The sequence below is a fragment of the Canis lupus genome, chromosome 9, assembly GCF_011100685.1.
Source record: "Canis lupus familiaris isolate Mischka breed German Shepherd chromosome 9, alternate assembly UU_Cfam_GSD_1.0, whole genome shotgun sequence".
NCBI classification, from domain to species: domain Eukaryota; kingdom Metazoa; phylum Chordata; class Mammalia; order Carnivora; family Canidae; genus Canis; species Canis lupus.
In genome coordinates, this window is record NC_049230.1 from 45,576,809 (window position 1) to 45,604,345 (window position 27,537).

At 55.7% G+C, this 27,537-nt stretch overlaps 1 protein-coding gene across 6 annotated transcripts; it reads right to left on the minus strand.

Moving 5' to 3' along the window:
* Positions 1-4,789: 4,789 nt before the first annotated feature.
* On the minus strand, positions 4,790-27,537 carry MYO1C (myosin IC). Of its 6 annotated transcripts, none has more exons than XM_038548456.1 (32): positions 27,280-27,537; positions 20,414-20,569; positions 20,181-20,296; positions 19,407-19,605; positions 19,241-19,321; positions 17,035-17,214; positions 16,856-16,954; positions 16,536-16,649; positions 16,376-16,447; positions 15,973-16,092; positions 15,800-15,882; positions 15,511-15,616; positions 15,314-15,394; positions 14,961-15,052; positions 13,332-13,426; positions 13,207-13,253; positions 13,013-13,093; positions 10,688-10,793; positions 10,488-10,605; positions 9,526-9,639; positions 9,371-9,447; positions 8,959-9,027; positions 8,776-8,860; positions 8,513-8,672; positions 8,145-8,228; positions 7,359-7,452; positions 7,208-7,263; positions 6,945-7,080; positions 6,798-6,868; positions 6,615-6,712; positions 6,436-6,535; positions 4,790-6,008 (listed from the first exon to the last, which is right to left on the minus strand). In XM_038548456.1, the coding sequence occupies exons 1-32, from the start codon at positions 27,352-27,354 to the stop codon at positions 5,982-5,984; spliced, it is 3,192 nt and encodes a 1,063-aa protein (XP_038404384.1). In that variant the 5' UTR covers positions 27,355-27,537; the 3' UTR covers positions 4,790-5,981. The 6 variants fall into 6 exon arrangements, with proteins under 6 accessions (XP_038404384.1, XP_038404386.1, XP_038404388.1 ...); XM_038548458.1 differs by lacking the exon at positions 27,280-27,537 and adding an exon at positions 26,393-26,525; XM_038548460.1 differs by lacking the exon at positions 27,280-27,537 and adding an exon at positions 26,389-26,509.

A 27,537-nucleotide genomic window follows, 5' to 3' on the forward strand; every position in this document is an offset into this window, starting at 1 on the left:
TGATCCTGGAGGCCCTGGGATCGAGTCCCACATTGGGCTCCCTGCAGGGAGCCTGCTTCTCCCTCTGCCTATGTCTCTGCCTCTGTGTGTGTGTGTCTTTCATGAATAAATACATAAAATCTTTAAAAATAATTAAAAACTCTGTAAAGTTGAAAAAGAAAAAGAAATTCTCTCTCCCTCTCCCTTTGCCCCTCCCCCTGACTCAAGCTTGAGCCATGTCTGTGGGTGCTCTCTCAAATGAATAAAATCTTTTTTTTTTTTTAATTTTTATTTATTTATGATAGTCACAGAGAGAGAGAGAGAGAGAGGCAGAGACATAAGCAGGCTCCATGCACCGGGAGCCCGATGTGGGATTCGATCCTGGGTCTCCAGAATCACGCCCTGGGCCAAAGGCAGGCGCCAAACCGCTGCGCCACCCAGGGATCCCTCAAATGAATAAAATCTTAAAAAAAAAAAAAAAAAGAAAGAAAAGAAAGTGACCTTCCTGCTTAGGAATGGCTCCTGGTACTGGGGTAGGGGTGGGGGGAGTTACCTGGAAGAGGAGCAGAAGTAAAATGGGAAAAGAAAGGGAAGGCTGCTGAGTGAAGTAAGTCAGTCGGAGAAGGACAAACATTATATGTTCTCATTCATGTGGGGAATATAAATAATAGTGAAAGGGAATATAAGGGAAGGGAGAAGAAATGTGTGGGAAATATCAGAAAGGGAGACATAACGTAAAGACTCCTAACTCTGGGAAACGAACTAGGGGTGGTAGAAGGGGAGGAGGGCGGGGGGTGGGAGTGATTGGGTGACGGGCACTGGGGGTTATTCTGTATGTTGGTAAATTGAACACCAATAAATAAAAAAAAAAAAAAGAAAGAAAGGGAAGGCTGCCCTGTTCAAGAGAAAACACACCAAAGTCCTTTATTCCATACACTCCTAACTAAAGAAAGGCATTCCTTATTTTAGCAGTGGAGAAGCAGGGAGTCAATGACCTGCCTACATCTTGCACTGTGTTGTCTAAAGTAATCAGAGGGGGAATCCCTGGGTGGCTGGGGATCCCTGGGTGGCTCTGAGGTTTGGCACCTGCCTTCGGCCCAGGGCGTGATCATGGAGTCCCGGGATCGAGTCCCACATCAGGCTCACTACATGGAGCCTGCTTCTCCCTCTGCCTGTGTCTCTGCCTCTGTGTGTGTGTGTGTGTCTCTCATAAATAAATAAATAAAATCTTAAAAAAAATAAGTAATCAGAGTTGTGCCATACAACTGTGCAGGTTGTGCACTGCACAACTCCAGGGTACTATGCAAATGGAATCTTCTGGAGTTGGGCTATTCATACACAATTTTCCTTAAAAAAAAAAAACAAACTAGAAAGATTATTTGTATCAAGATGACAAAAATATTGCTATTTAGAGAGAAAACTGACAGGATCACCTTCCAAAGTGTGTGTGTGAGAGAAAGAAAAAGTGGGTGAGTTTATAGAGGTACAATTCATATTAGTACAAAAATACTACTCTGCCCTGTTCTCATCCATGTATGAAGACAGGGAGAAAGAAAGGAGACACAGAAATCTCCAAGCCTCTATTGGAGTTTCTGAACTATGAGAAAGAGAGATGCCCATCTCCCAGTGGGTAGCCCTTCATTTTGCAGAGACAAGGATCAGTCTTAAACTGTGTAGAGATGGGGCACCTGGGTGGCTCAGTAATTAAACATCTGACTCTTCATCTCAGTTCAGTTCAGGTCTTGATCTCAGGGTCATAAGTTCAAGCCCCGAGTTGGGCTCCAAGCTGGGCGCGGAGCCTACTTAAAAAAAAAAAAATGTGCAGAGGCAGACAGTAGGCAAAAGCTCTGTGGAAAAATGTGAGGGGACTCCAAAAAGGGTCTTGGGGAAGACAGCATGCTGGGAACCAAGGCAGGAGGCTGGACCTTCCCAGAAACATCGATGAGATGTTCCCAAGTGGCAGCATGCTGTAGGACTGCTGAGCATGCGTTGTCTGCCTTGCTGTGAGGTATGTGCCTCTCACTGCCTCCATCCTTTAGGAAAGCTGCTCATACAGATGCACTTGTGGGAGGGCATCCAAGAGAAAGTGTCAGCTTGCTCATCTCTGTCCTCTCAGAGGCGAGGAAGTCAGGAGCACCTGAAGCAGGTAAAATGAAAATATGCCTATCTTCCCTTCTCCCACTGCCCATTCCTCTCTGGCTCCACTGATTCTTCTTCTTTGTCTTCTGACAAGTTTCCTCCACACTTTGCACTTGCTGTTTCTTCTGCTGGCTACCCATGGTCCCTCTCTCACCACTGTCAGCCTTCTGCCCTACGTTGCCCTCTCAGGGAAACCTTCCCCTGCCAGTGCATTTGGAGCTGCACACTGCACAGCCACCTTTCCCTCTTCCCCTTCTCTGCCTTTTTTTTCTAAAGATTTTATTCACTTATTCATGAGAGACACAGAGAGAGAGGCAGAGACCTAGGCAGAGGGAGAAGCAGGCTCCATGCAGGGAGCCCGATGTGGGACTCGATCCCAGGACCCCGGGATCACGCCCTGAGCTGAAGGCAGATGCTCAACTGCTGAGCCACCCAGGTGTCCCCAAAACCTTGCTTTATGGAGCTCATGTTGTAGAGGAGAAGAGGAAAATAAAGCAGAGGGATGCCTGGGTGGCTCAGTGGTTTATTGAAACTCAGTGGCTCGAGTTTCACATTGGGCTTCTTGCATGGAGCCTGCTTCTCCCTCTGCCTATGTCTCTGCCTCTCTCTCTGTGTCTCTCATGAATAAATAAAATCTTAAAAAAAAAAAAAAAAAAAAGGGATCCCTGGGTGGCTCAGCGGTTTGGCGCCTACCTTTGGCCCAGGGCGCGATCCTGGAGTCCCGGGATCGAGTCCCACGTTGGGCTCCCAGCATGGAGCCCGCTTCTCCCTCCTCCTGTGTCTCTGCCTCTCTCTCAATCTCTGTGTCTATCATGAATAAATAAATAAATAAATAAATAAATAAATAAATAAATCTTAAAAAAAAAAAAAGCAAGGTTTTGGTGTTTTTTTTTCTTGCTATATCCCAAGGGCCTGGCAGAGAGCCTGGCACACAGTAGGCATTAGGTAAAAACTGGCTGAACAAACAAATGGAGAGTCAAGCGCAGGCTCTCGTCCAGAGCCTAAATTAGCCTCCTGCAATTGGCAGGTATCTCCTGGAGGGCAGTGGACTTCCTGCAGTATGTGAGCCAGGGGTGCAAAGCATTCTTGATGACATCTGCAAGGACAAGGGTCTTCGGTTACATGTAGGTTATGTCTGTGACGTCACCCTGGCATACATTCCAACCTGCTAGAGAAAGGAGTCTTGCTCCAGTTGTAGAGCTAGTAATTACACCCAGCGCAATGCTTATCTTATCTGTAGGCTTCTTGCAGCCACTGTTACTACTGATAGAGTGGACAAATTATTGTGGTGCTTTTATTCTGTAATTGGGAGGGGTAGTGTCAAATCTAGGTGTGCATGGGATTGTATCAAGCCCAAGATAGTCATACATTCATCAGGAACTTCTGTTCTAGATGATGAATTTAAACCCCTCAGCAGGTAGCTTGCCACCAAATTAAGCTTTTTCGTGCCTTTAAACCCTTCTGGTCACGTCTTTCCACTTGGGAAAACTCTTAGCCATCTGTGGAGTTCTGTGGATGCTTCCTGCAACACTCAATCCCTTTCTTCTAGAGGCAACACTCTGATGCTTTTGGGAAGCTGTCTGCTCCCCTCTCTTGACCATGAGTCAGGTGTGGTTCATGCTGCTTCTGTCTGGGGGTGGGGTAGGGGGTTAGACAAATGACCCAGGCCAGGCAGACAGCTCAGAATACGCCCTTCTCCCTAACTATAATGATTGAGGCAGAAAAGAGCACTTCATTCAAGTCAGCCCACTGTGAATCAGTTCTGAGACTTTCGAATTACTGGAAAAGACACTTTTTTTCTGCCACCCATGCTAACCTCACAGAATGAAAGCCCACGGCTGCTGGCAGCTGCTGCCATGTCACAAGTAGAAATCTTGCCTGACAGTGGAGCCACTACAGAGAAAGGCTGAGCCAAGATATGGTTCCAGACACATTCCTGACAATGTTGGGTGCCTAGAAGCATCTCTACCCTGGGACTGCTAGGTTGGTAACGCTAATAAATGCCATTTCTGCCCAGGCCAATTTAGATTATATTCCCCACTTGCAACAGAATTTGGAGCCTATCCTTTGGGACCCATGCCAAGTGTCACCTTCTCTGTCAAGTGTTTGGAACCCTTCTCCCTGACTTGAGTCAATCACTAATCAGTGAGCCCCTCAGGGCCCGCACTTCCCACACTGGGCTGCTTCTGTCTGACAGATTGAGGACCACTGAGCAGCAACTGTGTGTGCTGTGTCTTCCCCAGGGCCACAGCACTGGGCCAGGCTGAGCAGCCCTTCTGTAGTCAGTGAAAGAGCAAGTCCGGGGCCACCTGGGGGGTTTGGGCAGTTAAGCGTCTGACTCTTGGTTTCAGCTCAGGTCACAATCTCAGGGTTGTGAGATTGAGCCCGACATTGGGCTCCCTGCTCAGTGCAGTCTGCTCCTCCCTCTCTCTTTGCTTCCTCTCCCCCACTCATGCTCTCTTTCTCAAATAAATAAAAAAAATCTTAAAAAAAGAAAGTGAGCAAATCCATGTTGCAGCTCCTGGTTACACTGTTTTCTCTCAGGGAGCCCTGCCTTCTCTCTTCTGTGGACAAAGCAAAAATTCTAATACAATTCTAGTTCTCATTCAAGACCACCGGTTGCCTTTTAGGGGTCCTTTTCCCTTTCCTAACATTCACGAGCAGACCAACGTTGGCAAACACATATTGCTTTATTTAGTGTTTCTCTGGATTGCAGAAGTGTCAGCAGTGGGCTGAGACCCCCAGGAGGGCAGAGGCAGTTGGGCAAGTTGCACAGCCCTCAGACCCTCTGGGGTGGTGGGGGGAAGCAGCAGAAAGAGGTGATGCCTCTGCAGCTCTTCCCAAGGCCAGCCTCCTACCTGGGCTCCCAGAACAGGGAGGGGGCCAGGGGCCAGGAAAGGCCCTGTATCTTTGAATTGGGGCCAAAGTATAGACAAGGTATTTGTCATCCTAAGGCATAGACTCAGACAGGAATGCTTCTCCCACCTGTTGGCCCCCAGAGGTGATTACTGGTTAGGGAGCCATATGCACCCTTAAGACATGAGTCTGTCCCTGGGAGAGGCAGTGAGGTATGCTGAAGACAGGGCTGCAGTCCTGGTTTTGCCCCAACCTGCCAAATGAAGTCCTTCCTCCTCTTGGGCCTCTGTCTCCTGTTCTGTCACACCAGGAAGCTGGACAGGATGATCTCTGTGTCTTCCAAATTTTGGGGTCTGAAACTCCTTCCCCTACTCTAGGATGCCCTTGGGCTGGGATGATGACTTTGAAAGAGTATTTTTAAGGCAGGAGGAAGGAGGTAGACAAAGGTGGTCTCAGCCCCCAGGGGGATGTCGGAGTGGGCTGTGAAGGGGACGGGCAGACAGACAGGTGGACAGGCAGAAAGGTGCCAAGGGAATGAAGAGGAGGGGGTGGCCTAGGCGGGAAAGAGGGCACCAGAACCCAGACCGCCCAACCTCTCAGCTACATTCCCTGCCCTGCCCGAGTCGAGGAAAACACATCCAGTGTGTCTTGGGGCGGGAAGATGGCTTTTTTTAAAAAATAGTTTCTTATAAAGCATCAAAAAATCTCAGAGAAAACCTCAGCAAAAGTTCCCTTCTCTCAAATATTTGGCATCGGCAGTGGGGCTGGCATAGCTGCCTTTGGCCCCGGCTTTCCTATTGCTGTGGCCCGGCCTGGCCCACATCTGGGGCAGCTCCCTGGCCCCCGCTGCTCCCTCACGAGAGGGGTGAGCAAAAGGCAGGAATTTGTCGGTGGGCTTCAAGGTATCCCTGGGTCCCTGTCTAGAAGCTCGAGTCTTTGGTAAGTGGGAAGGGAAGGGGGAGAAGCAAAGCATTGGGAGTTGGGAAGGGGTCCAGTGGGCGCCTTCATCACCGTGAGTTCAGCCGTGGGGCCACCTGTGAGGGCAGAGAGAGAAGCTCAAGTGGTGAGTAGGAAGTAGACAGAGGAGCTCTGGATGGGATACATGCAATGGTGGTTAGGGAGGGGGCGGTCTGGTGGCCTCAGTCCCACAGACTCCCTGCCCTGCCCTGCCCTGCCAGAGTGGGTCTTGCCTCCACACCTGCTGAACACACGTAGGCCTGTCCCACCTCCCCATGCTACCATCTTTATGACTGTCAGCCCTGTGGGGGCTCCAATGGCTCTGCTCTCTGGCCCTCAATACGCAATGGTATGAAAAAGGTGGTCTGACGCCCCCTGGCTGGAGATTCGTGGAAGAGGTGCCCAGGCTCTGCCAAGCTGTCAGGGGAAGTGTGGCCACCGGAAGCTCACCCTAGCCCTAGGGCTGTTGGTCAGGAGCAGGTTGTCACCTGCAGCGCCACTCACCACAGCCAGGTGCCCGTTCTTGGCCTTGGTGATGAGGAGTTCTGAGCCAGGCGTGAAGTCGATAATGCCATCCCTGCCAGGGCCCCCTGCAAACGTGATGCTGGGAGGAAGGAAGAGGGTGTGTGAGGGCTGCCTGCATGTGCACACATGCCCTCCACTCCCACCCCCAAGTACCTCACCTGCCCTGGTTGATGTTGATGTTGTTCACACGGTCAGCGCTGAGGGCAGTCTTGGTCAGTGTCTCAATCACATGGTCGCTCTGCAGCACCACATCCCCCTGGGGGCGGGAGGGACAGGGGTCAGGCCCTGGCCAGAACAACTGAACCCACCTCTGCCCTGCCTCCCAGGCCCTGGAGAGCTACCTTCTGCTTGTTGTCCTCCCGCTGCACATGCAGCACGAAGAGGCTGTCACTCAGGCTGCTGACAGAGATTCCTGAGGGAAAGGGCAGAGGTCAGTGGTCACAGGTCAGAGCCGGGTCCTCCCCATGCAACCCTGGGCCCTGGCTCACCAGTCAGGTTGGTGTAGTCGATCCTCTGCTTGACTTTGGCATCCTCTACGATGACCACGGCGTTGGGCGTCAGCAGCAGCTGCCGGGAGCGGGCTTTGTAGCCCTTGCGGTCGTATTTCACCACTGGTACCGCGTACTATAGACAGGAGGTGGGGTGAGGGTCAGAGGAGGGGCTGGGGGGCTCCAGGGCTACCAGTCACTCTCTGCCCCTGGCCCCAAGCCTCCCACCCCCTAGCTCTCAGGTTGCAGAACCGTCCTCTCACCTGGATGGGCTCTGAGCCCAGGGCCTGCAGCACTTTGGGGCTGATCTCGTCTGCACCTACAACAGTATGGGGGAGTGGGAGGTCAGAGGAAGGGAGGGGGTGGTGCTACAGGGCTCTGGAGCACTGGAAGCACTGGAAGTCAGGGGCTCACCAAGCCGGGTGCTGATGAAGAGCCTGGGGACACTCTGGGGGTAATTGTCCTTCTTGCCCTTGAAGATCTCACTGGCCACGGCTTTTTGTTGCAGCTGAGGAGATGGGGAGGGGGGAGCAGGGGTAGGGGAGTGGTATTAGAAGGGGTGGGAACTATCATAGGCAGGCCTCAGGCACTGAGACAGCCTCTCACCTTCTCTCTGGCCCCAGCATGGAGGCCAAGCCCTGCCGCCCACACTCCTGCTGACCCCTCTGCCTTCTCCCTTCCCCACTGACAAGGCAGAGGGCTTCCCAGAAGGGTCACAACAGGGGCCAGGCTTGACTTTGAGGCTAACTCCCCATCATTGCAGGCCCTGGGGCCCTTCAGCTCTAGCTTGGCATCTTGAAGCTGGCCGATTACTGATACTCCAAACTACCACAGGTCACCTGAGCTGATGGGTCCCTTAGCATCATCCAATACTGAATTGGCACATACAAGGCACATGGGTCACCGATGTCTGTCTCTGGAGCCATGACAGAGTACCTATTGATCAGACTGACACTACAGGGCTCTGGGGAGCCTCTACCAGTCCAGTAGAGTTGGCCTAGAGGACGAATCCTATTTGCCACCCAAAAATCTATTCCAGCACTGGTTTCATACATGACGTCAAATAGGGCTCAGGACCCAACTTGAGGTTGTGCTGTTCACCCAGGGGTAAAGTGTTCCTTCCCAGCCAGGACTCAAGTGATGCCTGCTACTTCCCCCAACCTGCTGGCTAGTCTGCGCCTGGCTCCTCGATCTCCATACCTGCTGCTTCCATTCAGGACTGATACTCCGGCAGTACTTCCACACCATGTTCTTCATGCACAACTCCCGTAGAAGCTCTGAGGCCTGAGGACACAAGTGAGGTCAGGGCACCTGGGCAGCCTGGCTCCCTTCCCTCTGAAGACGATCGGTGGGTGCCCACGCCTGGGGCTCTGCTGAAGCGACAGCCCCACAACCTGGACAACCCTTCCGTTCCTGAGTCTCTTCTCTCGAGAGAAGTCACTGCCTGTGGCCCAGCTCCAGTTCACCTCCCTCAGGGAGTCTTCTAGATCCTTTTCTAGCCACAAGATTATTGGGCCCCTCTGCCAAGTCCTCTCATGATCCCTAAGTCAGCAGGGAAGGCCACAGACCTCATGCAAGGCAGGAGGTGGTGTGGGCCAGGAAGTGTCCAAGATGTTCCGGGGCAGATGCCGCCGTAGGTTGAGCAAGAAAGAGGTGCGCACATGGTCCAGGAAGAAGGCATTCTCAGGGCAGCGGGGTGCATGGCGTAGGATGAATCCTCGGATGAGCCTGGGGGTAGGGCCCAACAGGAGTGGGAGTGGGACACCTGGCAACGCCCCCCACCCCCACCCTGCTCTGCACCACCCCCTCGTGGTACCCCCTGGGGGCTCACCTCCGGATGGTCTGCGCGGCCCACTTTCTCTTGGCTGCCTTCCTGCGGCCCAGCGTCCCCCGCCACCACGACTGGATGCAGATGGCTGTGGAGACCACAAATGGCTGACCATGATCTCCTCACCATGGTAGCCTGCTCTAGCCCCAGACCCTGTCCCTTCTGAAGACCCCTGGGCCCCCAAACCTGATCGCTTCACCCGCAGGAATTTCTGTCGCCAGTGAAAGCCCCTCCAGGCAGCCTGGATCTTCGTGGCTGTAGTGTGGGAAAGAAAGTTGATTGGCCAGAGCCCAGGGGATCCAGCTGGGGGCCTGGTACTGCTGGAGCTCACTGAGTGGCATGAAGGAGGGAATAGCTGAAGGAGCTACCGAGTGAGAGGATAGATAAGCCAAGGGAGAACATGTGGAGGAGGGAGGGAGCAAAAGAAATGTGCAAGCATGCTCTGAGTTTGCACCCAGGGTCAAGGCTGGAGCTGGTAAGGAGGAGGGGAGCTGGATGTGGGTGACGCAGACTTCTGGAGAAAAGGGTCCAATGCAGTGATTTCTCTCCTGCTGCCCAGAACAGACCCCACAGGGACAGGAAAGGTGGGGCTTCTCACCCAGGCTCTGCCGCCGGACCTCCAGGGCATCCTCTGTGGCAAACAGGGTCTTGGGGAAGCGGATGAAGATCTTCGTCCTGAGAGGGCAGTGGTGATCAGCCCCTGGCTCACCACCCGTGTCCCCTAAACACTGGGTACAGGTGGGCCCCACTCACCTGCCCATCTTGTACTCTTCTGGCTTATAGCCCAGGTGTCTGACCAGCACAGCCACCCCATCCTGGGGCCGTCCTTTCCATGTGGGCCATGTCTCTGGGCACAATGACTTGTATCTGGGAACAGGAAGAACAGAGATGCACCCAGCTCCCGCTCCAACCAGTGCCAGCTTTCCTGAGCACCTGATGGTTACTCTCACTGACTTGCAGCTTATGAAAAGCCTGGGAGGTCACTCTGTCACTACATCCATTTAAAAATGGAGAAACCAAAAAACAAAAACAAAAACAAAACAAAACTAAAAAATAATAATAATAATAATAAAAAAATAAAATAAAAATGGAGAAACTGGGCAGCCCTGGTGGCTCAGCGGTTTAGCCCCTGCCTTCAGCCCAGGGTGTGATCCTGGAGACCCCAGATCGAGTCCTACGTCAGGCTCCCTGCATGGAGCCTGCTTCTCCCTCTGCCTGTGTCTCTGCCTCTCTATCTCTCTGTCTCTCACGAATAAATAAATAAAATCTTAAAAAAAAAAATGGCGAAACCGATATACCCTCATCTGCCTAATGCCACAGGGCAGAGATGGAATTCACCCTGACTCCTCAGCCCCTAATTCAGACTAACCACAAAGTTGCTCTATCCTTTCTGAGCTGATTGGAAACTGTCCTCTTCATAGGTTTTACCATCTCCTCTGATGACAACCATATAGATGCCTGCCTACGGACCCCTACCCAGGTGCTCTATGAGGGCAGGGCTGGGAACCGGGATGTGGGGGAAGGGAGCTGACATTCTGTCCACCTAGCTTGATATTAGGCCTGCAGGATGAAGGGGTCCCTGGCATACATCTCAAAGCAGCTCAGTGTCTTAGCCTCTTAAATGGGGCTGAGAACCCCTGCCCCTCTCTCAGGATCTAGAAAGTTCCTAGTCTCCTACCCCCTTTCCCTGACACTAAGCCAGGCCGTGTCCCCACCTCTGCAGGAAAGCTTCATATTTGCGGCGATAGGCAAAGCCGGCTCTGCGCACGCGCAGGTTCTCCATCAACCCCAGGTACTTCACCTGGTGCCGGATCAGCACTTCGTCAAAGCGGCCTGGTGTAGGGGTAACAGGGTGGTCAGCAGACTCTCACCAATGGGTAACCCCCCACAGGCCTACAGGGTGGGAGGGGCCTACCGGGCTGTTTGGCATCATTGGGCTTGATGCAGCGGACATATGCGGGCTCCTTGGACTTCAGGATCTCTACTAGCTGCAGGAGACTCATCTTGAACTGGGTGGCAACCTGGCCAGTCAAAGTGAAGGGGGATGGTTGGCCAAGGCTGCCCTTCCCTGAGGCAGAGGTGCTAAGCCCTGTGGAGGCCCCTTCCTGTAGCAGAGCAGTGTCAATTCCCATGGCCGTCCTGTGCCCTGCTTAGGACCCTTCTTCCTCCTGGCTCCCCTCATTCACAGTAGAGGAAGTGGTCAAGTTGGGCTAGAGAAATCAACCTAGGAACCTCACTCATATCTAAAAACCCTGCTCAGGGGGCACCTGGCTGGCTCAGTTGTGGAGCCGGTGACTCTTGAGCTTGGGGTTGTGGGCTCAAACTCCATGTTGGTTGTAGAGATTACTTAATTTTTTTTTTTTTGAGATTACTTAAATTTTTAAAAAAATCTTTAAAAAATAAATTTCCCTCTGATGCCCACTTTTTCTCTTTCCAGAATTTCAGGGCCACATTCCTTAACAACACATCCCACTTCTGCGCATCCAACCATTATCTCTGCACACTGCTCAGCAGCACCTTCAGGGGTCTCAGGACTGTGAAAGCAGCAGGCTCCTCAACAAATCTGCAATCCCACTAATGACAGAAGTATATGCCTGGGGGTTCCAAAAGCATCGAGAAGTGCAACCAATCTAGTCTGTGGGGTAAGGGGCATCAGGAGAGGCCATCTGGAAATGACCCTTGGGCTGAGATTTAAAGGATAAATAGGAAATAGCCAGAAAGAAGAGAAGAGAGAGAGGTATTTGGGCAGAGGGACAGCCTATGCAAAAGCCTGAGGTACCCAGGGAGCTATAAGCAGTGCAAAGACCAAGATGGGGAGTCAACAAGATAGGATTAGAGAGGCAGGCAGAGGCAGTATCTTGACAGGTCTGGAGAGTCACATTAGGGAAACTAACTGACTTGAGGGAAACAGGGAGCCAATGAGGAATCTGGAGTGAGGAAAAAGCAGGCACAGATCTGCATTTTGGAATATCTCTAAGCAGATATGTGGAGAGTGGGCAGTAAGAGCAGCTGGGAAGCCAGGAGACCAGGGAGGATGCTGGCTGGCTCAAAGCATTGAAATGAAGCCATGATTATGGGAAAGGGCTGAGAAGAAAGAGTTGGGAAGTACTCAGGCAGCAGAAACTGTCAAGATCCAGTTGTCTGGATGAAGGAGATGGGGGAGACTAAAGAGTGACAGATATTGCCCAGGTTTCTGGCCTGTGGGACTGAGTGGAGGGTGATCCTTGTCTTGAGTTCGGGACACAAAAGGCGCAGGCCTGGGGCACTGTGCAATCAAGGGCCCATTTTAGGCTAGTGGAGTCCGGGCTGCCTGAGAGCCACCAGAGAGCAGTGGACGCATGAACTTGCAGCCACTGGAGAGGCTGGAACAGGGGTGCCTGCGTGCTCCCAGCTTGGGAGGGTGAGTGTAGCCATGGAGGGTGTGGGGTACGCACACCCAACAGAGAGCAGGGGCCAGGGGAGTCAGATGCTGGCAACACGGTTTCCACTCCTTTCCTGCCAGCATGTCTCGGCCCGTGGCACTTGGCCGACAGAGCACTGCTCCTCCTGGGACCTGGACCCTCCTCTTGGCATGCCCTACAGCCACACCTCTGCCTGGAGCTCCCTGGAGCTCTACCAGCATCTGGCACCACTGGTCGCACCTGCCCTTCCCAGCCCTTCCCAGCCACTCTCCTCGGTGATGTTACCCTCCTGTCGATGTCGACCTCCCAGTCTTTCTTGGGACTCTGTCTGTGCTGGGCCTCTTGCTGCCTCCAGTACCCTCACATAGGTCCCTGTGACAAGCACCCCCTCGGTTCCAAGATATTTCAGATGCTTCCTCAGGAAGCCTTCCCTGACCCCCATCCCCACCCCCACCCCCAGGCAATTTGCTGTTCTCAATTCTGTTCCCAAAGTGCCCTGTGTACATTGCTGTGAAAGCACCTATTCATTTCAGTGTCCTAAACGTCTAGTAACGTCTGATTCAAATGTCTGCCGAGTAGGTGGATGCACACAAGTGCCCACGCACAGACAAGTTCCCACAAGGACTCAGGTATATGTGTGTGGGTCTACACTTAGAGCCAGGAACATCCAGAGAAGCAAGCACAGTCGCACCTACGGGCAGCCTCCTAGCCATGGACAGTGAACACACATCACGTGTATGCCACCAACTCCTGGCTCACACAGGCATTCATACACACACACACACACACACACACACACGGGCACACACATGCCCCCTCAGGTCCCACAGCCTCCACACCGTCTCTGGCCGCTTCTTGTCACTGAGCTCACTCCGGTCGAAGCACTGGCTCATAATGGGATTTTCTGAGCTGCACATGGTCTGTGAGGGCAGAGCAGAGATCAGGGTCAGGGCACAGGGAAACGCAGGACAGATTGCTGGAGCAGAGGCCAGTCGGTATCCAGACCCCGATCCCTCTCCCCAGTCTTCCTCACCTCCTTCAGGTTCCGGAAGAGAAGGTCATTGTTTTTATCCAGAAACCCTGAAAGGGGGAACAGACACGAAGTGAGGGAGAGCCCCTCCCCTGGCCACTGTAGGGACCCAACTCCAGAATCCTCACCAGTCACACTGTAGGTCACCTCTCCAGCATAGTGCAGAAGGCGGAACTCCCCACGGCCCAGAGATTTCCTGGTCCGCTGGTCAGCCAGCTTGTGCCTGGGGAAGGAGAGGAAGCTCCAGACTCCTGGCCTGAGCAGTGCCCCTGCCTGCTGAAGAGGCTCAAGAGAAGAACCAGGCATCCAGGAAGGAGTAAGCATGACCCAGACCAGGCTACAACCCTCTGTACCGGGTGGTAGACAAGGCAGAGCTATTAGCCTCCCCACAGTCACGGAGGCTTGGGGAGGCATCCGGCCTTATCCAGGGTCACAGAGCACCAGGACCGGGCCCTAGGCCTCTGCACTGCCCCAGCTCGCTGGGCAGAGGCTATTTTTCATTGCTTGTGGCTATGCCTGACTCTGCTCAGAGAGCCAAACACTGCCCACATTTAAAAAAAGATTTTATTTATTTACTTGACACAGGGAGCACAAGAGGGGAGAGTAGCAGGCAGAGGGAGAGGAAGAAGCAGACTCCCCACTGAGCAGGGAGCCCGATGTGGGGCTCAATCCCAGGACCCTGGGATCATGACCAGAGCCAAAGGCGGCCACTTAACTGGCTGAGCCACCCAGGTGCCCCTGCCCACTACATTTTAAGAATGGAATCTGCCCCCAAAGATTACTTAAGTCTTAAGCATGTTTCTATCCTTTAACCCATTTTCTACTTTTAGCACTATTCCAAGCAACTAACCAGAAATATAGGCAGAGTTTTAAGGCACAAAGGTATTTGTGGCAGCCTTGTTACCCAGCAGAAAAATATGGAGGCTGGCCGGGGCCCCCAGAGGCTGGGTGAGAGCAGTGGAGTATCTGTGAGTTAGAGGCACTGGAGGAAGTGTTTTGAGGAAATTTTTGTGTTTGATGATACAGGAAAATGCTCAGGATATAACATTATTCTGAACCTTATACACAACAAGTTCTCAACTATATAAAAAAAAATAACCCAACATATAGAAAAAGGCAGGAAGGAAATGCCTCAAATTGTTAACAGTGATGACCTCTGGGTGACAGGATAACAAGTGGCTTTTGCACACATTCCAACTTTTCTCTAATGAGCAATATTATTTTTGCAATCGGAGAAGGTTTTTAAGATACCATGAAGCCAAAAATGCTCAGGGCTTTGGCATTTAACAGCTCCAGGCCTAAGTCCTAGCTCTGCAGCCTACTAAGTATCCGATAACCTTGGGCAATGACTTCACCTCTTGGAGCCTCAGGAAAGTGGAGAAAGCACCACGAACACCTCCTTATAGGGTTGCTTCGGGTTAGAGGAGGCGATGGGAACAAAAGAAGCAGGCCAGAGCTGTGGCAGAGGTGCTTGTTTTCTTCTCCTTCTCACTTTAGGGGATTTCTTAAAGAAAAACCAACTTCCACACAAGGAAACTAAAAGATCTTAGCAAGTTTCATTCTCAGGCAAGAATAAAAAGGGAGCCACACTCCTCTTAGCTTCTTACTCTGTGGATGCACCGCAAGCTGCAGCTTTGTGCGCCCATCCTCAACTGACACCTCCCCTGGTCATCTCCCTGTGGCTGGTGTTTTACGATTGTAGGGGGATCTCATGCTTCATGGGCTTTGCCCCTACGCTGCGCTGCAACCCCACTTACGTCAGGAAGTGCGGATGGTGCTTGATTGTGTCCTCCAACTTCTCCAGGAAGGTCAGATCCGTGGCCTCCCCAGGGCGCAAACATTCCTCATCCTGGGGTGTGTGACAGAAGGTGAGGGGTGTATCAGGGAAGGAGCTGGAGGGCTCAGGAGGCCCAGGGAATGGGGCAGATCGTAGGGAGCCTCCCACAGACAACTTCCAGACCAGGCCAACACCTCCCTTTAGGGACGCACAGCCCTGCCCTGTCCCTGCTCAACACCAAACTTGGGCCCTCTGTGGACATGCCTACAGGAAGGGAGTAACATCCTCCCACTCAGCCTCCAACATGAGGCCTTGGAGGAGCAGAGGGCTCACCAAAATGGAGATGATGCCCTTGAACTTCTCCTCCACCAGGTCACAGATGATCTTATTGTTGAAATATTGGACAGGCTCCCACTGAGAGACAAAAGGGAAGGAAGGCATCATCATGGGGTCCTAGCACCTCTTCTAGGAGACCCCATGCCTGGCTTCCTACAGGGTGTCCACAGGGACACCTGCAGGCTTGCACCCACCGCGATGCCCTCTGCCTCATATTCCTCCTGTTCCGACTTGAGGGTGAGCTCGATGAAGAGTTGCTGCAGCTTCTCATTGCAGTAATTGATGCAGAACTGCTCGAAGCTGTGAGGGAAACAGAAGAGCCCACAGTAGTTCAAGGGGTACACAGAACCAGGAGCAGGGGAGAGACACACAGAGCAGGACTCAAGGTGGCTGGGGGCATTGTCAGGAACACGAGGCAGGGGGAGGTGGGGACCAGGACAGGGCAGATGGGAGGAGAGACAGACAGGGGGAAGGGATGCTGACCTGTTGTGCTGAAATACTTCAAAGCCATAAATGTCCAGAAGCCCAAGGACTGTGGTGCTCCGCCAGCTGGGGCTCTCGGCATCCTAGGGCCAAGAGCATGGGTCCTGGTGTGTGATAGTTCCCAGCCCCAGGCCTCCCTGTTGCTTCGGAAGCAGCACCGGCCAAGCCCTCACCTTGGAGGCCAGCGACCTGTTGATCTTCCTGACCAGCCAGGTAAAAGTACGACTATACACAGCCTTGGCGAGGGCGTCTCGCACATACGCAGCCTGTTCCAGGTTCAGTGGGCTCAGGAGCTGCCGGCCAGGGTGAGACAGGAGAAGAATGCCACAGACTCCTTTCCATCCCCCTGCTCTATGGGCTCAGGGCCAAACACCAGAAAACCATGACCATGCTATCCTCCCGGCTCCCGGGAAGGATACACTGGGGATACACTGGGGAAGGCCACGGTGGCCACATCAGAGGGAAGATGGCACAGGGACAAGAGGCCTCATTCCCGGAGGTGGGAGTCCCAGAAAGAGGCCTTGGAACACCTGCACCCTTCAACCCCTACCTCCTGAGACAAAGGCTTGGCCTCACCTCTTCTCCCTTGGCGATAATTTTCCTGTGTGTCAGGGCTTCCCGCAACGTTGAGCCTTCTACGCCAAGAAGCTGCCAAGGGAGGAGGGGTGGGCATGGAGAGGGTGCGCTCCTCCTCACCCCGCCTGCTCTGCCCCTGCCCTTTGCTCAGTCCACTCACCCTGGTCAGATACTTGAGCTGGTTCTCGGTGGTGACCTGTGCATTGCTCTCCTCATCAGCAGCAAAGTGGATATTGCCCAAGTGCAGGACGCTAGCCACGATACTGAGCAGGTCCTGGGTGAACAGGGAGAGGGTGGGGGGCGTGTCACAGGAGGAGCAGACAGCCCATAAGGGCCACCAGTGACCAGTCAGATGGAACAGGTTAGAGGTAGGGGAGTGTCTGAGACAAGGGGGCTGTAAGTGGCCATGGGCTATAAAAGGAGACTGAGATTTTCAGGGTGTAGAGGGAGGGCAGGAAGGGACCCCAGCATAGGTCTCACCTCAATTTCATCTTCAGTGAAGTCAATGACTGTCAGAGCCTTCCTGACGACCTTCCAGTCACTCTTGTCATTGATGGAGGAGACTTTGGCACACTGGCCCTGGGTGAAGGGCAGGGTGGGTTACCAGCCCTGGTGCTGTGCTCCCTGGGCGGTGTCTGCCCTGCCCACTTGCTACTCACCTTCACCAGGTACAGGTAACTCTGGGGGTTCCGCTCTAAGCCCAGCCTGCGCAGCATCTCCTCCTCGCCCCCTTCCAGCAGCTGGTAGAAGACGTGGAAGTTTCTCTCCCCGTGGTTCTGGTGCACCACTCGGGACTTTTCCAGGAGGTAACTGAGGATGTGGCCACCCACGGGAGCACCCTGTGGGCAGCGCAGGACATGGTGATGGCTCAGGGGGCCTGGGGATGTGGCCCAGCTTCCACTCCTTCCTCTGCATTCCTGGCCTCTATTTCCAGTGCTGCCACTAGCTGCATGGACTCAGACAAGTCACCCCTTTCGGCCTCAACATCCTCATCTAAGAAATGAGTGTATGCAGCCCTATCTACCTGGCTGTTCCCCTTGGCTGTCTGACAGGCAGCTCACACCAACAGGCCTGGAACTGAACTCCTGGTATCCCCCTCCTCAGATGAGCTCCCCTCTTCCCATGTTGGCCATTGGTCACTCTGCCCCTCATGCTATGCAGTCCAAGAAATTTGCTGTCCTCTGGAAAGCCTCTTTTTCTAACCTCATATTTATTCACACAGCCAATCCTGTTGCCTTCACCCTCAAAACATTCAGAGCCTACACTGTTATCACACTAGTCTCAGCCACGGTCATCTGTTACTTCAACGTAGTAACTGCCAGCTTCCTAACTGGTTTCCCTGCTCCACTTGCTTCTCCTACCATCTACTTTCAACAAAGCACCAGAGGGATCTGAGAGAAAAGCCACATCACAACACATTTCTTTTCCAAATCCTCCAATGTTTCTCTTCCTACTCAGAGATGAGCAGCCCGGGTGGCTCAGCAGTTTAGCGCCGCCTTCGGCCCAGGGCATGATCCTGGAGACCCGGGATCGAGTCTCACATTGGGCTCCCTGCATGGAGCCTGCTTCTCCCTCTGCCTGTGTCTCTGCCTCTCTCTCTCTCTCTCTCTCTGTGTCTCTCATAAATAAGTAAATAAAATCTTAAAAAAAAAAAAAAAGCAACAGAGGGATCTGAGAGAAAAGCCACATCACAACACACTTCATTTCCAAATCCTCCAATGTTTCCCTTCCTACTCAGAGTTTTGTTTTTTAATTTCAAGTTTTTATTTAAATTCAAGTTAGTTAACATCTACTTATAGTTTTGCTTTTGTGGGGTTTTGTTTGTTTGTTTGGTTGGTTGCTATTTTTAAGAGAGAGAGGGAGAGGGAAAGAAAGGATCTCAAGCAGATTTCCCGCTGAGCCCAATGAAGGGCTCGACCTCATGACCCTGAGATCATGACCTAAACTGAAACAGAGTTGGGCACTTAACTGACCTAACTGGCTGAGCCATCCAGATGCCCCTCTACTCAAGTTTTTTTTTTTTTTTTTTTTTAAGATTTTATTTATTTATTCATAGAGACACAGGCAGAGGGAGAAGCAGGCTCCATGCAGGGAGCCCGATGCAGGACTCGATCTCGGGTCTCCAGGATCACACCGCAGGCTGCGCTAAACCGCTGCACCATGGGGGCTGCCTTGTTTCTTTTTTAAGATTTTATTTTTTATTTATGAGAGACACACAGAGAGAGGCAGAGACACAGGCAGAGGGAGAAGCAGGCTCCTCGCAGGGAGCCTGACGTGGGACTCAATCCCGGGTCTCCAGGATCACACCCTGGGCTGAAGGCAGGCCTCAACCGCTGAGCCACCTAGGGGTCCCTACTCAGAGTTTTTAAAACAAGTTCTTACAGAGACCCAAAAGTGCCTAAACCATCCGGCCTCCTCCCCTATTCCCTGGTGCCTTGTTCACTGGCCTCCTTGCTATCTTTTTTATACCAAACACTTCCAACCTCAGGGCATTTGCATTGGCTACTCCTTCCACCTGAACTCTCTCCCCCAGGTATCTGCACAGCTTGCCCCCCTGTCTCTATCAGGCTTTTGCCAAATACCACCTTCTCAGTGAGGGCTACCCTATCTGCTTTATTTAAAATAGCAACTGCCCCCACCTCTTACCTCATTTTGTTTTTTGCCACAGCACTTGTCACCTAAGTTAGATTTTTGTTTATGATTTCTCTGGAGGCAGGACTTTTATCTGTTTCGTTTCACTACTGTACCACCAGCACCTGACACATAGTAGGCACTCAATAAATATTGGCTAGTACCAAAGACCTGGCGAGTGGGCACCTACTGAAGGGAATCACACTCCCCCTGCCTTGACACGTTCACAGGTACCTTGAAGTCAAACTGTACATCCATGTACTTCCCAAACCTGCTGGAGTTATCATTCCGGAGGGTCTTGGCATTTCCAAAGGCCTAGAAGTGGAGAGGGGGCGGAATGAAGGCTCTCTGCAACCTCCTCCTGCGACCCTCCTCCCTGCAGGTACGGCTGCCCCCTCACCTCCAGCACAGGGTTGCTCTGCAGCAGCCGGTCACGCACAGCACCCCCCCTCTCAGGGGCGGGGCAGGTCTCAGCGTAGAACTGTAGCAGCCGCTTGGTGGCCTCTGTTTTGCCTGCCCCGCTCTCCCCAGAGATCATCACCGCCTGGTCCCGGCGCTCCGTGCGCAGTGCCCGGTACACAGTGTCAGCCACTGCAAATCTGAGGCAGAGGCTTGTCAGGAGCTCAAGGGGTGTGGGGGCAGGGGGCAAGATAGGAAGGGGAGGTGGAGTCCCCTATCCAGTTGGACTTTGCTTGGGGGTGGAGGTTGGGTATGCCCCTTTAGGGTGGGGATTGGGGGACCCTTGATGGGTGTGGGTAAGAGAGGTCCTTTGTTGTTGAAGATGGGGATCACTCTCAGCTTCAGATGGAGGTCTGAGGAGATCACTCATGGGTGGGGGTCCTGGAGGTCATTCAGGGAGAAGCTGGGGTCACTTATAGGTGGGAGGTCTCCTGAAGGTGAGGGTTGGAGTCACTAAAGTTGTGGGGCCATGCCCAGGTAGAGTTGGGAGGAAGGAGGGAGGGGTAGGTATTGGGGCGGGGTTGGGGAGGCCCCACCCAGATGAGGCTGAGAAATTCACCTCAAGTGGGGATCAGGGTCACTCTAGGGTGATGGACTATGGGGACCTCTCACACATGTAAGTAATGATTCACCCCAGGTGGGAAGTTAGGGATATTTTAGAGTGAGGGTCAGGTGGGGTCAAGTTAGGTGGAGACTGGGATGGGGGGTCACTCACAGGTGGGGTGGCACCTCATAGAAGCTAACACCCCGGTAACGCTCCATGTGCTGCCGGCTGTAGATCTGTAGGTCCCGGTAGGGATTGACAGAGACCAGGACGGGGCCGATATAGGTCTGGGGGTTGGGGGAGGAAGATCAGAAGTTTCTCCCAGAGATTCTTGATGCCTCTTCCCCCCTCAGCCCTGTGTCTGTGCCCCCTAGCACCCCCCTTTCTTCCCATTTGGGCCTCACATAAATGAGGTTCTCTCGGAACCGTCGCCGCAGGTTCTCAATGAAGGCTGCCTCACTGGTGAAGTTCTCTAGAAGCACGAAATCCTGTACCCCCACCCGGTCTCGGGCGGTCAGTGCACTCTCCATGGTGACCCGTACCCCGTCACTGCCCAGGGCCTGCAGGGAACACACCAGGGCAGAGGGTCAGAACCAGCAGGGTAACATAAAGCCACTTCTCCACCTCAGCCCTTGGGCAACCATGGGCCCGTGGACACAGGACACAGAGAACACCAGGCTAGGTACAGTGGGCCTGGGTCACAGTAAGCTGGCACACGGGATGCTGAGGACATGGGTCACACAGAACAAAGACCAGGTGGGACACATAGGACCTGGACACAGGACACCAGGGCACTGAAGACCCAGAGGACATGTGAAGCAAGGCCACTGAATTCAGGCAGGCACTGCTTTTGTGTAGAGAAACGATCATGAGAAGAAACTCCCGGAATAATCAAAAGAATGCTCTGTTGACCTTGGACAAATCCCCTTCTCTCTCTGGGCTGCTTCCTCCTCAAGGAGGAGGAGTTGAGTTAGACCAGGTGACCTCAGGTCCCTTAGCTGAGGGCCACGTGTGACAGGTGCTTTGGAGGACAAATGCTCAGAGTGAATTCTGCAGTCAGGGTGGGGCCATCGGCCACTGGAACCACCAAAATCTTCAAGGGGAGAGAGTCTAGGGACCAAGCAAGAAGCCATCCCCAGACCACAGGACGGAGATTCCCCATAGGGCCTCCCATCCCAGCTGGGCTGGACACCCATCCCATAAGTGGGGGGGGGGGGGGGGGAGGGGACACTCCTCATAGCTGGGCCACACCCTCTCCTTCAGCTGCCAGACTCCCAGACACTCTCCTCCTGAGAGCCCCAGAAGCCTCAAGGGGGTGGGGGTTTTACCACGGAAAGCCCAGCTGCCTCCAGAGCACACAGGCTCAAGGAGGCCCTCACCGCAGGCGACACTCATCAAATAGGGTGGGGGAGCTCCAAGAAATCGACATGAAGAGTGTCAAAGGTCGGAGAAAAGCAAGGTGGCAGTGGTGGGAAGGGGCAATGATCCCACAGGGGCCACCAATTCTCCTCCAACCACAGAGCACCCAGATCTCTGGTCTGGGGCACCCCTCTGGGTCTGGCCTGCCTCTCCCAGGCTAGTCCCCCCCACCCCCTTCCTGTTCTGAAGCTGCTGCCAAATCTGGCCGAAGCTCCCGCCCTCTGGCCCTCCGGGCAAGGGTCTCCGAGCTCCCAGCCCTCTCCGAGGGCTCCTCGCCCGGCCCTGGGTCCGAGCGCCCCGCGGCCCTCCCTGCCTCTGCCTCTTTCCCCTGCAACTTTCCGGGACGCTTTCCCACCCGAAATTCCTGGGCCGCGCCCGCTTCCTGGCGGGGCCGAGGCGGCGCCGTGGGGCGCAGACCGACGCCCGGGACCCCCGCCCCGCCCGCCCCCTCCGCTCACCGACGCCCGGTAGCGCATCCTGCCAGGCCGGCCCCGCGCCCTGCTCCGCGGCCCCGCGCTCTCTGTCCCGGGCTTCGCGGCGGCGGCGGCGGCGGCGGCGGCGTCAGCGGGGGAGGGGCCGGCCCGCCCCCCGCACCGCCCCCTCCGCGCGCCGCAGGAGCGCGGGACTCCCCCAGTCGACCCCGCCTCCCTGGGCTCGGGCTCGGGCTCGGGGGTCCCTCCGCGGGCGGGGGTGGGGTAAGAACTACCGGGGATCTCGGGGCGGGGCTCCCCGGCGGGCAGGGGCTCCGCCTGAGTCAGGTTTTCCAGGAGGGACGTCGTTGGTTCCAGGGTGGGGCCCGGAACCCGCGCGGCCGCCGCGTCTACACGGACCCGGAACTCACTTCCGGGCCGTGTCTACACTACGCACCAGGCCAGGCGCGCGACAAGGGTCGAGTCCCGTGGATCCCGGAGGAAGCAGGATTTCCCTCCCCCCTCATCCCAACCTCGAGTCCCGGGAAAGTTAAAAATAGATCGAAATGTCCAAATACGGCTGGCGCGCCCAGGCGGGCGGAGTCTCCGCGCGGGACACTGTCCACCCCAGTACACTCGCTGGGAGGCGGGGGCGGGGGCTATGTCTTTAAGCCCCAAGAAAACCTCTTTAGGATTCAGGATCAGCACGGAGCGCGCCCCCACGGGACAAGCACGGCCACGGGGACCCTGCCGACCGCAGCGCGGGTCCGGCCCCCGCGGAGATCTCACTGTGCCGTGTGGAAACTGTACGTCCAACGTCCAGCATTTGGGGCCTATGCCCCCCCGACCGCAGACACCTCGACTGGAGAGCCTCGGTGCCGCAGGGGCTCCTCCACTCTCTTCCTCCTCTCCTGTCCCCTGGGGCCCCGGGACACCCCCTCTCCCAAAACAGCCCCAAGCAGCCGCACTTGAGGGGCGGACCCTAGCTTAGACCTTAGGGCTGGTGGAGGTGGTGATGGCTGAAAGCCTCTGATGCTTGACGAAGACTGGGCTGTTTCTCACTAGCTGTTTGGGGGCAAGTCACTCAACTTCTTCGAACCTCTGCATCCCGAAAGTGTGGCTAATGTCTGCCGGAGAGCGTTGTAGAGAAGGCTGAGCTCAGAGCGCTGAGGCATCTGCCTGCCTCTCAATCGGCACTTCCCTCTCCTGGCCTTGACATCCCTCCCACACGTGCTCGGGGCAGACCTACTACGAGCCCGGCCCTGAGCCAGACTAGACGCGCTTCTTACCCGGCGGGGAAAGCCCTTCAGGCGTGCCTGCCGGTTACAAAGCGCTCCACTTCCCCACCTGGCAGACCAGGGACCTGAGGCGCAGAACGGCGGACGTGGACTTGTCCTAGCGGGGAAATGCGGCGTTGGACCCAAAGCCCCAGCGGTCCCTCCCTCCGCCCCAGGCGGGCTCCCGGGAGGGGGGTGAGGCTGCGGCGGCAGGTGCGGGCTCACCACCTGCAGAACCACAGCCTCGCTGCCGGAGCCGCGGCCCGGGGGACCTCGCGGAGGGCGGGGGAGGGCACCAGCTGGGAGATGGGGCCTCTGCAGGGGCTTGGGGACTGACTGGGTGCGCAGCTGGGAGATGGTGGGAGCGGGGGGGGCGCTCAGGGAGGAAGGGGGAGCCCTCCGCGGTGCCCCCAGGTTTAAAACCTAATGGGAGCGGGGCGGGGCGAGGGGCTGTCTCCAGCCCTCCCAGAGTGGGGAACGCCTCGGGGGAATGAGGAGGGGCGAGCGGGGACGCGGCGGGCGCTGCGGCCGCTAGCGGGCGGGAGGGAAGGAGCCGAGGGCGGGCGGAGCCTCGCGGCTGCAGCGCCCGCCTCCCCGGCCGCCTCGTCAAGCGGCAGGAATGAGGGGAATCCGCTCGCGGAGGGGTCCTGCCGGCCGCCCCGCCCCCACCCGCGCCTCCGCATTCCCGGGATGCCCGCTGGCGGCCCGGCAGCCGCCGCCCGGCTGCGGAAGGAGGGGGCGTCTTTGCGGCGGGGCTGGCGGAGGGGCGGCCCCAGCCCCCGCGGCCGCCCGCCCGCCCCGCCTCACTGGACGGAAGCGCCCGTCCGGGGGCGGGGGCTGCGGGCGTGAGAGCCCCCGCGACGGAGGCTGCAGCGCCAGGCTCTTCCTGCATCCCCAGCGCCGCCTTCTGGTACCCCCTTCTATGCCCTCAGGCCAAGCCATGACGTCCGTGTTATGACCCCCATTCCACAGACGGGGAAACTGAGTCTGGGCAAGTGCATGCCTTGCTAGATCCCAGGACTAGTAAAAGGAGGGGTGGGGTTGGGACCAGGAGCTCTAGCATTCATCGCTTCTGCGGGGCTGTCCTGAGCGGGAGGCTGGCCTACAGCTGGTGGGCTTCCGCTTAGCTTCCGCTCCTCTGTAAGGGTCAACTCGCTACCCTGCCAGCAGTGACCTTCCCCAGTAACCCCGTGACTGCAGGGCCCAGTATCTAGCCCTGTCGGTGTTGTGTGACTATTGACAGGTAGGCCTTAGGAGTAGCGGCTATGGAGTGGACCGCTGCCTTTGGGTCCCCAGCATGGCCCCGCCCCTGAGAGGCCGGCTGCAGGCTGGGGAAAAGCCATGGCTTCAGGAGTGACCCAGGACTTGTTTCCCAAGACTGCCTCTGGGTCTCCTCCCACCTGGGTTGTTTCCTGTAAGGGCAGGCATGGGGCAGACCCAACAGACTTTTAGCGTGTGAGCCAGGTGCCCTCTGGCCTGACCTCTGGAGGAGTGGGGAAGGCAGTGGGTAGCCTCAAATGTTCAAAGGGCCTCAAAGGACCATGCAGGTCTGGAGAGGGTGTTCTGAGGACCCCTAGATTTCTGCTAGAAGCTGGTTTCCACTGCGGCTGCCTCATGGCCTATTGGGGAAGTAGAAAGAACCACAGCCAATCTCACCCCCAGTGTAGTCCTGGGCACAGAACAGGTGCTCAGTTTATATTTATCCACCATAGGTCTGGGCCCTGGTTGCCTCACCAAGGACTATTCCAGACGCTTGGGAACTGTTGTGAGGGGCAGCGGAGATGAAAGGTAGGGACTAAAGGACTCTACCTAATTGTTCACAGGGCCTCACTTAAGGGCTGTACACTCTACCTCTAGAACCACAAGCCTTTGGCGTGCCAGACACCTCTGTCTGGGGGTCCAGCAGAAGTAAATAGAGCACTTTGTCCCCTGACCTCTCCTCCTTGTTCAATATCCTATCTGTAGAAAGGAGGGAGTCACCTCCAGATAGTCATCACTGTCTGGCATCAAAAGGCCTGTTCCCCTCTCTCCATTTCTCACACCAAAGAGTCACCACCTGCTAAAACCTTCCCTTTGCTCCCCCTTCACTCTTCTCCTGGATCAGGCAGCAACTTCCAAACTGCCCTCCCTGTCTTTCTGCCTTTAATCCATTTTTTCCACGACAGCCTGTAATATTTACAAATGCATATCTGATCAATAAATATCTTTTTTTTTTGATCAATAAATATCTTATGTTAATAGAGTGAAAGTTTATAGGGCATGTTCGGTGTGCCAAGCCCATTCTCTGCACCTAATGCTTCTTGCCAGGTCCCTGTATAGACTCCAGCAGCCCCTTCTGTCCTCCGTTTACCCCAGTGCGCCTATGCTGCTGTGTAACCACAGGGGTGACCCTCTCCAGTGCCTTTTCTCTCCAAGCTCCCCTTAGCACCACACACAACCAGAAGGAACTGCTCCTGGCCCTGTCACGCGTGGCTCTCTCCTTATGCTTCTTGCCTTTGCACCTGCACCTTCCTTGGTCCGACACACTCTCCTTCTCCCCACTTGACTCTTAGTCATCCTTGAAGATTCAGCTCAGGTATCACCTCCTCCAGAACCCCTTCCTGCCTCCCCCAACGCAGAGCCTCCTGCTTATCGCATCCCGCTCTAATCGCCGGTTTCCTTGTCAGTCTCTCCCAGGAGACTGCTCCTGCAGCGTACACCCAGCTCAGCATACAGAAGGGGCTCAGTAACCCCTCGGTGATGCCGGTACGAATGAATGAATCACAGAGACCAGAGCGTGCCGGGAGTGGAACAGGGCCGTGGGCCAACCATTCATTCTCTCATTCATCTCGGAGACCCTGGCCGCCGCGCTCACAGGCTCCCGGGCGCGCGGGGAACTGGCCCTACTGGGGCGCGGGGGGGCGGGGGAGAAGGAGAAGGGGAAGGGGCGGGGCGCGGGCGGTCTCTCTGAAACCCAGAAGCAGAGCCCGGCCTGTTGGAGGGGCCCAAAAGGGCTCACGGGGCGCCTGGGTCCTGCGACCCCAACCTCCTCGCCCTCGCGTTTCCCGCCAGTGACCTAAGTCGCCACGAGGCCGAGTTCTGCGACCCGGCACAAGCCAGCCCGGGCCGACCCTCTGCCCTGGCGATCTCCGGACCGGCGACCCTCGCCTCCCGCACCGCAGCTCCGGGCCTGGCTTGGCGCCCGGCCGCCCGCCCTCTCCCACTTACCGCCCGCCAGCAGAGCCCTCCCGGGACCACGCGGTGCTGCCCGCCCCTTGCCCGTGCCTCGCGTACCCACCGGTTCGGCTCTTCGGGCGCGCAGGCGGGGGCCAGGCTGGGCGGCTTGGCCGGCTCCGGAGTCCGCGGCCCCGGCACGCTCTCCCCGCCCAGGGCCCGCCCGGGGCCGGGCCGCTGCCTGTCGTCATCCCCGGCGGGGCCCAGGCCCGGGCGCGCGCGCGCGCGAACCCTCCGGCCCCGCCCCGGCCGGGCCAGCCCTGGCCCCGGTCCCCGCCCTAGTCCGCGGAGACTTGGTGCCGCACACTGCAACCAGCTCCCGGGACGCGGCGCGTCACAGTCACGCATACGCAGAGACAGGCGCGCACACCTCCCTCCTCCACACCTGGCCCACTCGCTGCAGTGCTGGGTGGAAGGGGGCATCTCATCCCAGGGCTCCTTTGCATCCTCAGAACAGACCAGACCTCACACCCCCAACTCGCCCTTTTGCCAGGCCAAGTCCGTTCTTCCCGATTTGTGACTGTCTCCCTTCATCTTCCTTCTCTGCTCAAGCTACTGCTCTGGGCTGGCCAGTCCTAGTTCTTTGGGTCAGAAAAAGGGGGAGGCATTAACTCAACAAGTGCTTCGGGAGTGGAGCTTTATATACACCATCAGTCTTTTTGGTCTCAGCAGTTATGCCCAGTTCATAGCTCAGCCTACTGAGGATGAAGGAGCTGGAAGGGAAGGGATTCAAACCTAGATCCCTGCTTGGAAAAATCCTGCTCCTAGAGACACTTAAACTCTTACCCCTTCTTTCCATTTACCCCTTCTTGTCCAGTCTGTTCCTGTCCCACCAAGGATCAGAACCCCTCCCCACTGCTCACCTCTTTCCTGAAGGGTTTGCTTGAGGGAGCTGCTGGGCCCTGGAAGATATTGCCACCCTCTCTCCCAGCCTAGAGCATCCCAGCTTACAAGCTTGCAGGGCCTGTGGGGATGAACCACGCGGATGATCTCCCCAGTGGGTATCAGCTCCACTTGCAGCGCCATTCCGCCGATGGAAAGCCAGTGTGCTTGCTGAGCAATGGGGCCGCTGAGCAACAGTCTGCCTGCCCACTGGCTCTGGCTGCTCCCAGAGCCAGGAATCTGGTCTCACACTGGGATGGCCACTTGGTTCAGCTTCAACTCCAGCCCCAGGGGATGTGTCTGGTCCAGCTCTTCAGGACACAGCTG

Excerpts from the sequence above, each read along its gene's own strand:
- MYO1C (XM_038548456.1), bottom strand. The coding sequence starts at position 27,354 with ATGGCGCTGCAAGTGGAGCTGATACCCACTGGGGAGATCATCCGCGTG. Across the intron at positions 13,254-13,331 it reads GGTGACCTACAGTGTGACTG|GGTTTCTGGATAAAAACAAT; the intron begins GTGAGGATTCTG and ends TCCCCCTTTCAG. Across the intron at positions 9,640-10,487 it reads TATGAAGCTTTCCTGCAGAG|ATACAAGTCATTGTGCCCAG; the intron begins GTGGGGACACGG and ends TCCTGTTCCCAG.